General features: G+C 48.1%; 1 protein-coding gene across 1 annotated transcript in view; it reads right to left on the bottom strand.

Moving 5' to 3' along the window:
* The window catches only part of GIPC2 (GIPC PDZ domain containing family member 2), an 82,095-nt gene that overhangs the window by 30,607 nt on the left and 37,683 nt on the right, over nucleotides 1-13,805 (bottom strand). Inside the window, exon 3 of the mRNA XM_066597831.1 lies at nucleotides 7,606-7,786. Within this exon, the coding sequence (XP_066453928.1) occupies nucleotides 7,606-7,786 (181 nt within the window). The remainder of the gene's footprint in view (nucleotides 1-7,605; nucleotides 7,787-13,805) is intronic.

The following is a 13,805-nucleotide window of genomic DNA, read 5'->3' as shown; positions in this document are numbered from 1 at the left end:
TTGAACTATTTATTTTGCACTGCAAAAACTGTAAAATAAAAACCTAAAAAATGTAACCAAAATGCTTCCGATTTGTTCATTTTGCTTAAAAAAATGCAGCAAAAGTGATCAAAAGAGCTCAAAATGGTACCAATATAAACTACAGCTCATCCTGCAAAAAACAAGTCCTTATAAACCCACCTTGATGGAAAACTAAAAAAAAAGTTATTTGAATGCAGCGGTGCCAGGAAAAATAATAATTTAAGGGATTTTATTGTAAAAAGGTGGAAAAACCTAAAAAAAACTAAAATTGATATTGTAATCATACAAACTAGAAAAAAAAGTATCATGTCATTTAGGCTGGTTTCACACGGGCGTATATCAGCCAGGTTTTCAAGCCCAGCCGATATACGCTGCCCCTGTGATGCACTGGTTTACAATGTATCAGTGCACATGGTGTATTTTCGTTAAGCGCCCGGCCGGCCAAGATAGTGCATTTCGGCAGGGCGCTTTTACGCCGCCGGTTGCATAGACTCCTACGGGAGCCTATTACAGCTGCCAGAGAAGGGAGGTGGGAGGGAATTTAGCAGAGTGACTGCTAAACTCCCAACCCCTTCCCTGCTCCTCTTTGCCCCTTGCCAGCTGTTTGCAGAGCTAAACTATCTCCCCCCACCCAACGGCATTACGGACCAGCGTATATGCGCTGGGCCATCTGAATGGGCGCACGAATGTTAGCTTTGTGCGCCCGTTCATGTGTTTTTACGGCACCGACGGGCACACAAAAAATAAGCCCTTGTCCGGGAACGTCCGGCCGCTGAGATAGGTGGCATGAAGCAGGGTTTTTGATTATCCTATTTCAGAGCCTTAAATGGCTGATAACAGGGAAAAATAGAGTGCATTCAACTGCAGAGCAAATGGAGGGAAGGTCTATAGTCTATATTCTGTCTAACCTCTGCCTAGTATCATACGGTTGTACGCGAGGGGCGCAGTAAGAGCGGGCAGCCTGGTGACGCCCCTGCATGGTGACTCGTGGCACCCCTGGGACGCGGTTCGCGTGTAGTCATGAGGCTCTTCTACCTTTACGTGTTCCTCCCCCGTCTCCCGAGAACCTGACTCCGGCGCACTTATCAGGCACATACACTTTTCAGTATCTTTTCTATCCATTTCGCTTCTCGTCTTTCTTGCGGGATCATCTTACCGGTCGCTGCGCTCACCGAATGTATGTTACTTCCCTCTAACAGCAAAACACAGAGCTGTCAGAGCGATGGGCTGAGGAGGTCTACAAGCCTCCCAGCCGCTCTAGCACTACAAATCCCAGCATGCTTGCCAAGCAACGGATGTAGGAGTGCTTAGAGCTGTAGGAGTCAAATTCCGCATTGTTAGGGCATTAGATATGGCCCTTGACTAGGGGGCCCCTGGCCAGTTGACCACCAGCCGAGCCGGTAATTCACTCATATGGCAGTGCCATTATTTTAATGCCTGGTAAAAAAAAAATTACCTGGTGTAAGCATCTCCGGCCGGGCAGAAACCCTGCCGTCAGGTGCTGTAAGTCATTGTCAAGGTCCAAACGAGACACTGTGGCAGCCCCCAGAGGATCCCAACTCCTCCCTCCTGGCATCTGCGTTCCTATACGTACTGTATGCAGCGCGGATGCAGGGAGGGGGAGGAGTCAGGCTCTTCTGTGAGCGCTGCAGTGTCCTGTCTTAACTAGCGCTTCACAGCGAGTTAGGGCACCTTCACACTTGCAATCAAATTGTGAGATTTTCATTTGATGCGAGAGGAGTGGAAACGCAGAATGATGAAACCAATGATTTTCAATGGTTTCATTTCCATCTGCGATGTTTTTACTCATGCGATGTGCAGTGAAAAAAAATTGCAGCATGTCCTATTTTTCTGCGTGTTTTTTTTTTTAGCTCCCATGTTTCCCTATGGAGCCTCCTTTCTATCGCATTGTAACGCACAGACTTGCAATTTTTGTGAGATGCGTTTTTAACATAAGAAACTCATATTTACTTTTGTGCAATAAAATCGCTGAAAAAAGACGTGATTTTCTTAGGGCGATATCACGGTTGGAGGAGAGGGCACCAAGAGGGGTGCTATATCTACTGCAACCACTGAGAGGGGGCACTATTACTATTGCAACCACTGAGAGGAGGCACTAATACTATTGCAACCACTGAGAGGGAGCACTATTACTACTGCAACCACTGAAATGGGGCACTATTACTACTGCAACCACTGAAATGAGGCACTATTACTATTGCAACCACTGAGAGGAGGCACTATTACTATTGCAACCACTGAGAGGAGGCACTAATACTATTGCAACCACTGAGAGGGAGCACTATTACTACTGCAACCACTGAAATGGGGCACTATTACTACTGCAACCACTGAAATGAGGCACTATTACTATTGCAACCACTGAGAGGGGGCACTATTACTATTGCAACCACTGAGAGGGGGCACTATTACTATTGCAACCACTGAGAGGGGGCACTATTACTATTGTATCCACTGAGAGGGGGCACTATTGCTATTGCAACCACTGAGAGGGGGCACTATTGCTATTGCAACCACTGAGAGGGGGCACTATTACTATTGCAACCACTGAGAGAGAGCACCATTACTATTGCAACCACTGAGAGGGGGCACCATTACTATTGCAACCACTGAGAGGGGGCACCATTACTATTGCAACCACTGAGAGGGGGCACCATTACTATTGCAACCACTGAGAGGGGGCACCATTACTATTGCAACCACTAAGACAGGGCACTATTACTATTGCATCCACTGAGAGGGGGCACTATTACTATTGCAACCACTGAGAGGGGGCACTATTACTATTGCAACCACTGAGAGGGGGCACTATTACTATTGTATCCACTGAGAGGGGGCACTATTGCTATTGCAACCACTGAGAGGGGGCACTATTGCTATTGCAACCACTGAGAGGGGGCACTATTACTATTGCAACCACTGAGAGAGAGCACCATTACTATTGCAACCACTGAGAGGGGGCACCATTACTATTGCAACCACTGAGAGGGGGCACCATTACTATTGCAACCACTGAGAGGGGGCACCATTACTATTGCAACCACTGAGAGGGGGCACCATTACTATTGCAACCACTAAGACAGGGCACTATTAGTATTGCAACCACAGAGAGAGGGCACTATTACTATTGCAACCACTGAGAGGGGGCACTATTAGAACTGGGGCTAGTGGAATAATGGAGGTAAAAATATGTTGTGATAAACCACACCCCCAAACCAAGCCACATTTTTACCTTGGCCTGTATTTTTTGGTCATAAAGGTGGCAACCCTACCCTTGACTCCATCCATGGGTGGCACATTACATTCAGTGGGCCACTCATACCTGCAAACATCTGAGCGATGAGAAGGACACATGGCGTGCGTAGCAAATTCTTCCATTAAAACAGGACGAGTATCACTAGTGAATGGAGAAGGATTGTTCCGGCCGCCAGCCTCCATTCACAATAAACAGGCAGTCATTCATAGATGAGCAACTGCCTGTTTACACGGTCCGATCCGTCGTTCAGCTTGTTGGGTGCAGAAACCTGTGAGTGATCGCAGAAAGGAATTGCGAATAGTTGCATATGGGTGTGGTTTTTCATGCGCATGTACACGCATGGATAGCGTATTGTCTGTGCAGAAGAAAGTTCGCCAGCAGGGAATGACATCGGAGCATCGCACAGTGGACCGCCGGGTGATCGTTTTTTCATCTTTCTCTCTCTTTTTGTATCTGGTCTCCTAGCTATTTGCGCGCTGATCCGCGCCCATACTCAAGGTTAATTGCGTATGCACTGCGGATCGCACGCATCCATGGAGATCAATGGAGCCCATACGCGTGGAATCCGGGCTAAAATAGAGAATGCTGCGATTTTTCTTCTGCTTCATGGAATCTGCAATTCCTACCTGCACTTCTGAGCGAACCGGTGAAGGTTTATACCTTTCAATACCCGCAAATCACCACGTATCGTGCCCGCGGAGGGCAATCACGGAATCTGCAATTCAAGTACTGTCGTGTGAGACCGGCCTAAAAGAGAGGCAGCAACCACTGCGTGCCCTGAAGGCATCAGGGTGAAGAAACCGCTCCAATGGTAGACAGACTGTATCCCTGAGGTGAAACGCCCTGCAGCACGTGGGAGGAGGGGAAGTCTCCCTCCCCGCAGTGCTGGACACCGTGATGGTGGTGCGGAAGGCCTGCAATATGGCGTCAGTAAATGTGTGCCAGGCCTTGCAGGGGTTAATGACATCATGCATGGAGTGTAATTTGGGTAAAATGTTTATGATGCGCTCAGGGTGAGGCCGCATTCACACGGGCGACAAAATTGTGCGATTTTGATGCTATGTGAAGCTCATACTTTCAACGGGTTTCTTCACATTACTGATGTTTTCACTGATGCTATCTTGCGAGAAAAATTGCGGCGTGCTACATCTTGCCGCGATTAGCGTTTTTTGTAGCCCATGTTTCTCTATGGAGCCTCCTTGTTTATCGCATCGCACAAACTTGCGATTTTCATGCAATGCATTTTTAACATTAGAAAGTTCTATTGACATTCGCAATAAAAAAAAAAATGGCGCGATTTTATCGTAAGTGTCCACAATTAGAGATTATTCTCACAAAAAGCAACAATATCACTAAAAAAATTGCAGGAATAAAGATGTGATTTTGCCACAATTTTCTCATGACAAAATCGCTGTCATCTGTGTGAAACTAGCCTGAAATGGCGCAGCGAAGCACATGACGTAGAGCGTACACGAATAGAGTAATGTAACACGGGGTAGAAACCGCTGGTGTGCTGAAGAGGCTCGACGAGCTCAGGATTTATGGGACGTCAGACGCGATTCATATGTTCGTGAGAAGGAACGCTGCTCTTACGGGGCATTTGAGGTCGTTGCCTACGGCCATATTGATAGTGATGTATGTAGAGACGAAGGATGCTGACAGTCCAGTTAGAGTTATGTGCCTTGCTGCTGCCAGGAGGAGTTACAGAGGGTGTATCTGCATGGCAGGAGGTACCTAGTGATATTAGGAGTACTGTCACTTCAAAAGTTTATCGCGTAACAATAAAAATACACAGAATTTCCAATGGAGCGAGACGCGCTCAGTCGCTTAATGTTATTCTTTATCGAAGAACATGCTCCGTTCGTCATCGCTGCGCCATTCTGAGCCCGCGGCGCAGCACTGCTCGCGCGAACGGTTTTATCTGCAATGCGGATTTCATATGAACTTTAGCGCAGATTTTCACAGCCAACCAGAATGCTACAAGTGGCGAGGATTTTGGCGCAGATTTGGAGACGGAATACAACCAAATCCGTGACAACCTTCCACCGTGTGACGGAGGCTTCAGGCCTTGCAAGACTGTCCTTGTTGCCCAAGAAAAACCTTTCTTTGTTGCCCCTAGCAACCAATCAGAGCGCAGCGTTTTAGCCCTGAAGGGGTGAAATCTGCAGCGAATCGGCATCATTTGGTCTGGATTTGCCTCTGTGGATTTGCTGCAGATTTTTCAGCCACATTTGCCATGTGGACAGTCTTACAAGGCCTGAAGCCTCCGTCACACTAAGCGGTCATTCTAAGGATTTCTGCTGGCCGGGGATTTCCGTGCTGCAGCGTATTTTTTCACAGATACATCGCAGCCATCCGTGTGAATGGACAAGAAAACGCTAATTAAGATCGGGACTTGATTGCTGCAATACTGCCGCGATCGGCCGAGTGTAAAAACACATACGGTCGTGTGAAAGAGGCCTTACAGTACGAGCATTGTGGGGGGAATTTTAGACAAAATCCACAGCATAAATTGACCTGCGCTGCAGATTTTAAATCCACTGCATGTCAATTATTGCGGTGTATTACAAGTACGGATTCCACCTTTTCAAATGAAGTAGTTAAATCTGCACCAAAATCTACATCAATTGTAGATGGCGAGGATTTTGGCGCAGATTTGGACACGGAATACAACCAAATCCGTGACAACCTTCCACCTGACTGCCGGTCCGTAAGTATTTCACAGCCTGACTGCCGGTCCGTAAGTGTGTCACAGCCTGACTGCCGGTCCGTAAGTGTGTCACAGCCTGACTGCCGGTCCCTAAGTGTGTCACAGCCTGACTGCCGGTCCCTAAGTGTGTCACAGCCTGACTGCCGGTCCCTAAGTGTGTCACAGCCTGACTGCGGGTCTGTAAGTGTGTCACAGCCTGACTGCCGGCCCGTAAGTGTGTCACAGCCTGACTGCCGGTCCCTAAGTGTGTCACAGCCTGACTGCCGGTCCGTAAGTGTGTCACAGCCTGACTGCCGGTCCGTAAGTGTGTCACAGCCTGACTGCCGGTCCGTAAGTGTGTCACAGCCTGACTGCCGGTCCGTAAGTGTGTCACAGCCTGACTGCCGGTCCGTAAGTGTGTCACAGCCTGACTGCCGGTCCGTAAGTGTGTCACAGCCTGACTGCCGGCCCGTAAGTGTGTCACAGCCTGACTGCCGGCCCGTAAGTGTGTCACAGCCTGACTGCCGGTCCGTAAGTGTGTCACAGCCTGACTGCCGGTCCGTAAGTGTGTCACAGCCTGACTGCCGGTCCGTAAGCGTGTCACAGCCTGACTGCCGGTCCGTAAGCGTGTCACAGCCTGACTGCCGGTCCGTAAGTGTGTCACAGCCTGACTGCCGGTCCGTAAGCGTGTCACAGCCTGACTGCCGGTCCGTAAGCGTGTCACAGCCTGACTGCCGGTCCGTAAGCGTGTCACAGCCTGACTGCAGGTCCGTGTGTCACAGCCTGACTGCGGGTCTGTAAGTGTGTCACAGCCTGACTGCGGGTCTGTAAGTGTGTCACAGCCTGACTGCGGGTCTGTAAGTGTGTCACAGCCTGACTGCGGGTCTGTAAGTGTGTCACAGCCTGACTGCGGGACTGTAAGTGTGTCACAGCCTGACTGCCGGTCCGTAAGTGTGTCACAGCCTGACTGCCGGTCCGTAAGTGTGTCACAGGCTGACTGCCGGTCCGTAAGTATGTCACAGCCTGACTGCGGGACTGTAAGTGTGTCACAGCCTGACTGCCGGTCCGTAAGTGTGTCACAGCCTGACTGCCAGTCCGTAAGCGTGTCACAGCCTGACTGCCGGTCCGTAAGCGTGTCACAGCCTGACTGCCGGTCCGTAAGCGTGTCACAGCCTGACTGCCGGTCCGTAAGTGTGTCACAGCCTGACTGCAGGTCTGTAAGTGTGTCACAGCCTGGCTGCGGGTCCGTGTGTCACAGCCTGACTGCGGGTCTGTAAGTGTGTTACAACCTGGCTGCGGGTCTCCAGGGAACATCATACATTCCTCCACCGGTAGGCCCCCATGTCCCTCCTATCTGAGGGCCCTTACAAAATGATGGGATTTGATTCTCTCATTGAGCTAAAATATATTGAATTTACAAGGACCTTAACAAAGAACTAAACAATGATGACATTGAAAGCAGCATCTTTGCCAGCAGCAGCTTGCTGACAGTTTCCAGGTATTAAATAGCAGTACTGCAACTAAAAGCAGAAATTGTTGGAAAAAAATATTCTTTTTTTTATATGGTAGTTTTACTAAAACTCAAAATTTCAGAAAGGATGTAAAATACGGAACTTACCGAATGCTTTCAAGGGCTCTATTAACTTCAGGGTGAACGTCTGTCCCTTCTCCAGCTCCTTCAACATCTTGGCAACTTCATAATGGCGTGACCCTACTATGTTCTTCCCGTTGATGGACTCGATGTGGTCTCCAACGCTAATTACTTTTACTTTGTCAATGATGCTGTCGTCTTTAATACGCTGCAAGATGGGGAAATATAAATTGTAATTAGTTTATCTGTATTATAGGCTGTCTGATCGACACCTCGCACAATCAGCTGACTAGAGGGGCCGCTGCACTTGGCCACACCGCCCTCTGCAGTCGGCTCTGCGTCCTAGCAATTGGTGGACCATTTAGCGCCCCCTTCCCCAACACACACAAATTACATCTTCTGATTCCACCATTGCTCTTTGGGTTTTGCTTTCATGGCGTTCCCTGATCAGTAGAAACAACATAACTTTCTTACCTGATCGGCCCAATTACTGCGAGTTTATAGAGATGTTCTTATTTTTTACCATTTTAGCACAATAAAAACACGATTTTAAAGAAAAACAACTGACGCTGCATCGCCATTCTACGACCCACAACATTTATATTTTTCTGGCAACTGAGCTCTCTGAGGTCTTGCTTTTTGTGGGATGAGTTGTGGTTTTTATTGGCACCTTTCTGGGGTACATGTGACCTTTGGATTACTTTTTATTGTGTTTTTTTGAGGAGGCGAACTAAAGAAAAATTGCAATTATGACATTTTTTTAAATAACTTTTACGTGGCTGAAATGCAGAGTTTTGTCAGGCCACCAGCTGCCATAAGAACCCATTTGTACCTTGTGATCGCATGGCGGGTTGACGATGGGTGGCAGGAGGAGCCCCCTCCCTCTGTCATCTGCTTACATGCTGCAGTTGCTATTAATTGTGGCATGTAAGGGGTTAAACTGTCAGAATTTGCTGCCAGCTATTAGAGCAGAAGCCTGGCTGTCAGTAGTCAGCTAAGCCATGGACTTAAAAAGATATATATGCAGGTTTAAAGCTCATTGGAGAGGTCAGGAAAAAGGCGTAATGGGGTCACTAAGAGGTTAATTTACATGAATCATTTTTCTGTTGGATTGATGTTCGAGATAAAAAGATTGCAGAATGTTCTAATTTTGGGCACTTCAGTTCAGGAATTACCCACTAGTTCCTATGGGAGGAAACAAATGCAAGTTTCCTGCAAGTATGATGTGATTGCTCTATTTCCACTATTGAAACAACATGCGATTTTCACATGTGTGAAGCTCTGTGACTAACAACAGACAGTGGATTGCAGAGGAGATGGAATGGAAACCCCTAGTGGCAGCCACTTCAAACGTGATTTACAGTGGTAGAGCCACAACATTTTTAATGCACGTATATTACAGAACTGATGAGACTAATGTAAGCTAGTAGATGAGCAGAAGTTGTCTGTGACGTTACTGCCCCTTTAAGACTACAGACGCATATTCCGTATTACATGCAGATTTTCCATGTGGAAATTGCACAGCGTAAAACAGTGAAATAAATATTTTCCATTGTTGTAACTGTCGTATCCTGTAACCTGTGTCGCCCATAATCTCCCGCTACAAATACACCACCACTTAATATGATACTAACCAGTTATGGAAACCAGGTTGGGATATGTGATAATTAGCACAGAAGCTACAAATTCCTGTCTGTACAAACAGTGGGGATTCCTCTCTGTATTTATAGACCAAGAATCAGTGCCGCGCCCTATAAATACCCGCAGCGCGCCAGCAGAGTGGGAGGCGTGTAGTCAGGATGGCCTCGGGTCACTACTGTATATGGAATCTGGACTCTGCACAAGTCTATTCACGTACAGGAATCAAGGGGAATTGCCAACCGGACCGTCAGGTGCTTCAGGGAGAGCTGGGCAACAATCAAAATGCCTTTTGCAGATCCCGCAGGGGTCGCCACCCAGCTTTCTCAGGCTTCTGGATGGCAAATCTACTGGATATATATTCTGCTCAACGTAATCCCTGATCAATGGGCAACACAATCCCTGCTATTAGAGATCAACTCCAGAATGTATCCCATAATAGTGCCCTTCAGTGACTCCTTCACAGTAATAGTGCCCTTCTTTATGGCTGCAGTAGTAATAGTGATCGCTATAGTAGCTCCAGTAGTAATAGTAACCCCCAAAATGGCTCCAGTAGTACTAGTAGACCAATTAGTAATAGTGATCCCCATAGTGGTCCTAGTAGTAATAATGACCCACATAATGGCCCCAATAGTAATAGTAACCCTCAAAGTAGCCCCAGTAGTAAGAGTGACCCCTATAGTGGCCCCAGTAGTAATAGACACCCCCCCCCCCCCAAAGTAGTCCCAATAGTAATAGTGTGCCCCATAGTGGCCCAGTAGTGAGAGTGTCGATATGTAGTGGCCCAGTATTAAGAGTGACCCCCATTGAAGCCCCAGTAGTAATAGTGACTCCCTCATAGTGGCCACAATAGTAATAGCTCCCCCAATAGTGGCCCAGTAGTAAGAGTGTGGATACATAGTGGCCCGGTAGTAAAATTTACCCAATATAGTGGCCCCAATAGTAATAGTGCCCCCCATAGTGGCCCAGTAGTAAGAGTGTCGATACATAGTGGCCCTAGTATTAATACTTACCTCCTATAGTGCCCCCACAGGGCCATAGACAGATTTGCAGCAGATTCTCCGTACAGAATTGTACACAGAAAATCCCCAACAAAATCCAGTATCTGAGCCGCAGCCGCAGGGTACCTGCCGTGCGGATTCTGAAATCTGCAGCGTGTCAGATTTGTCACGGATTACAATATTCCAAGTGACTCTAACTAGGAGTCAAAATATGCAATGAAATATATTATTACGAATTTTGCTGCGGATTGCGTGCGGATCAGCAGCAGAATCCACAATAGAGGATTTCAGACCCGTCGATGTTCGTCTTTCCTTCTTTGCTAAATTTGCAGGTAAGTCCACAGCGGCAAATCAGCAACACAACAGACATTGGCGCGGATTCGCCACTGCAGATGTGCTACAGAACATTTCAGCAGTAAATCCATCCGGGGCGCATTTACTCTCAGGGGGCAAATATGAATTCACCTCTCAGAAAAAGGTGGTATATTCTATCACAGATACAGCGCTCCGTCCATCACAAATACCCCACCGCAACCACAGTGCCCATCACAGCCATAAAACCACATGGAAGGCTACAGTATCCCTTTCACAGCCATTATACCCAATCATAGCAGTACTGCCCCATCATAGCCACAGTGCCCCTTTCACAGCCTTAATGCCCCATCCTAATCACAGTACGCCTTTTACAGCCCTGATGCCCCGACAGTGACTTCCATGCCAGCTGGGACTGATGACATCACCACAGTTTTCAGCTCTAATGTCGGCATTAGATGGGCGCCTCCAGTGCACAGCAGGTTAGTCAGTGGACAGTAAGTGCCCAAATGAGAGCTGTGCCCTGCTCCATGCACTGTGACCCCAATAGCTGCCCAGTTTTGCCAAGTGCTGACGCTTCATAATAATAATCTCTATTTATATAGCACCAACATATTCCGCAGCACTTACAAAGCAGGAGGAAACAAACAAAACCACTGTTACATCTAGTAATCAGTTGATGGAGACAGCAGGGGTACGGGGCTCCAGCGAGCTTACATACTACAGATAATGGGGTGATACAGAAGGTAAAGGGGCTGCAGATGTGCACGGTATGGTGAGATAGAGAGTGTGGGATGCTATACACATAGACAATGGTCATGCCGTATAGCGGCTGAATCAGTATGACTGCAGGGGGTGGTTGATTACGGCTAGCAGGAATTGCAGTCAGTAGGTCAGGGAGAATGTTATCAGGGGGGTACAGAGGGGTTTCGTTTAGGGGATAAGGTATGCCTCCCTGAAGAGGTGCGTTTTTAGAGCACGCCTGAAGTTTTGTGTGTCAGGGATTGCCCGGATAGTTTGAGGTAGCGTGTTCCAGAGAACTGGTGCTGCTCTGGAGAAGTCTTGGAGGCAGGAATGAGAGGTTAGGGTTTAAAGGGTGCTTAATCTGATTTTGTTAGCGGACTGGAAAGCCCAGGCTGAGTGGTGGATTGAGATGAGGGAGGCAATGTATGGCGGCGCGATGCTATGGAGGGTTTTGCGGATGAAGGTAGTGAGTTTAAATTGAATTCTATTTTTGATGGGCAGCCAGTGCAGTGACCGGCACAGGGCAGAGGCGTCCCAGTAGCAGCTGGACAGGAAGATAAGCATGGCTGCCACATTTAGGATGGATTGGAGAGGGTAGAGTCTGGTGCAGGGGAGGCTGATCAGCAGCGAGTTGCAATAATCGAGTCGAGGGTGGATGAGGGCAACATTGTTTTTAGCGTGTCTACGGTGAGGATAGGGCAGCTTCTTGTGATGTTCTTGAGGTGCAGCTGACATGTTTCGGGCCGGAGATTGGATGTAGGGGGTAAAGGAGAGATTGGGGTCGAATATAACCCCAAGGCAGCGGGCGTGCTGGGACTTATGGTGCCATACACTGAGATAGGGATGCCAGTATGAAGTCGGTTGGCAGAGGGCGGAAACACCAGGAGGTCAGATTTTGAGAGGTTCAGTTTTAGGTAGAGAGAGGACATAGTGTTAGAGACAGCGAACAGACAGTCAGTGATGTTTTGGAGGACCGGTGCAGAGATGTCACGGGAAGAGGTGTATGACTGGATGTCGTCAGTGTAGAGATGGTACTGAAACCCAAATCTAACGATGGTTAGTCCGATGGGGGCTGTGTAGATGGAAAAGAGGAGAGGGGTGAGGACAGAGCCCTGGGGGATCCAACAGAAAGGGAAAGAGAAGAGGAGGAGGCCGAGGACCGAGCCCTGGGGGACCCAACAGAAAGGGAAAGAGAAGAGGAGGAGGCCGAGGACCGAGCCCTGGGGGACCCAACAGAAAGGAAAAGAGAAGAGGAGGGGGCCGAGGACCGAGCCCTGGGGGATCCAACAGAAAGGGAAAGAGAAGAGGAGGAGGCCGAGGACCGAGCCCTGGGGGACCCAACAGAAAGGGAAAGAGAAGAGGAGGGGGCCGAGGACCGAGCCCTGGGGGACCCAACAGCAAGGGGAAGAGGAGGGGAGGTAGAGCCAGCAAAGGAGACACTGAATGAGCAGTCAGATAGGTAGGAGGAGAACCAGGAGAGAGCAGTGTCCTTTAGGCCGATGGAGCGAAGCATACTGAGAAGGAGTTTGTGGTCGAAAGTATCAAATGCTGCAGGGAGGTCGAGGAGGATCAGTAGGGAGTAGTTGCCCCTCGATTTCGCCTTCAGCAGGTCATTCGACAGTTTGGTAAGGTTGGTTTCTGTCGAGTGTTGGGTGGAAGTCGGACTATAGGGGGTCAAGAATAGAGTATTTTGATAGATAGTTTATAAGGCGGGAGTAAACCAGGCATTCCAATAGTTTGGAGACGAAGGAGAGATTTGAGATGGTTCAAGAGTTGGCAGCATCAGTCAAGTCAACAGCACATTATTACTGTAATTACAAAGTTGGGATCTGATTTTTGGATTGTGGGTTGTGCCGCCCTCCTCCTCCATATTTCTCAGGGATCACATAGCGCAGAATATTCGTCGACTGCGCGGCAGCGACACATGTTTACAGCTGTGAAAAATTGTTGTATTACAACCTCATTAATAAACCAAAGAAACATTAACAGAGTCTTATGAAAGAGAAATAAGCCATGACAAAGGGCTCGGGGGCCGTCTGTCCACACGGAATCTGGTCCCTGCTTCTCTATTCACCGCTCCTGACAGATCAGTCAGTGTGTGTTACCAAACCTGTCTGCACGCCCGGATCCATGACCTCTCGCCCCTTTCCCCGCAGTCATGCGCCTCCTCCGAAATATTAGACTACAGATAGCAGAAAGAAATTCATCATCTGTTGGGTGTAAATAGGAGCCGCAGATACTTGTGGATACACTTTATAGGCAACTTATAGACCCGATGTAGCAAATAACACCGCAATAGAGGGACTGCAGTGTCCTGCAGAGCATCACATGTCAAAGTCTGCGTCTAGATTCATCTACATAAATGTTGAGAACATTAAACTACTTAGGGTGGTTTTATACCTGCGTTGGATCCTGATCGGAGGTTTTTTTTTGCTTTTCTTTTAATTATACCACAATACCACACTTTTCCCAGAGCACTGATCCTATATTATACTGCAGGGCTGTACTCACTATTCTGCTGGTGGAGTCACT

The sequence above is a fragment of the Eleutherodactylus coqui genome, chromosome 3, assembly GCF_035609145.1.
Source record: "Eleutherodactylus coqui strain aEleCoq1 chromosome 3, aEleCoq1.hap1, whole genome shotgun sequence".
NCBI classification, from domain to species: Eukaryota; Metazoa; Chordata; class Amphibia; order Anura; family Eleutherodactylidae; genus Eleutherodactylus; species Eleutherodactylus coqui.
Note: the sequence above shows the minus strand (reverse complement) of the source record. Positions and strands in the feature narration are given on the sequence as shown.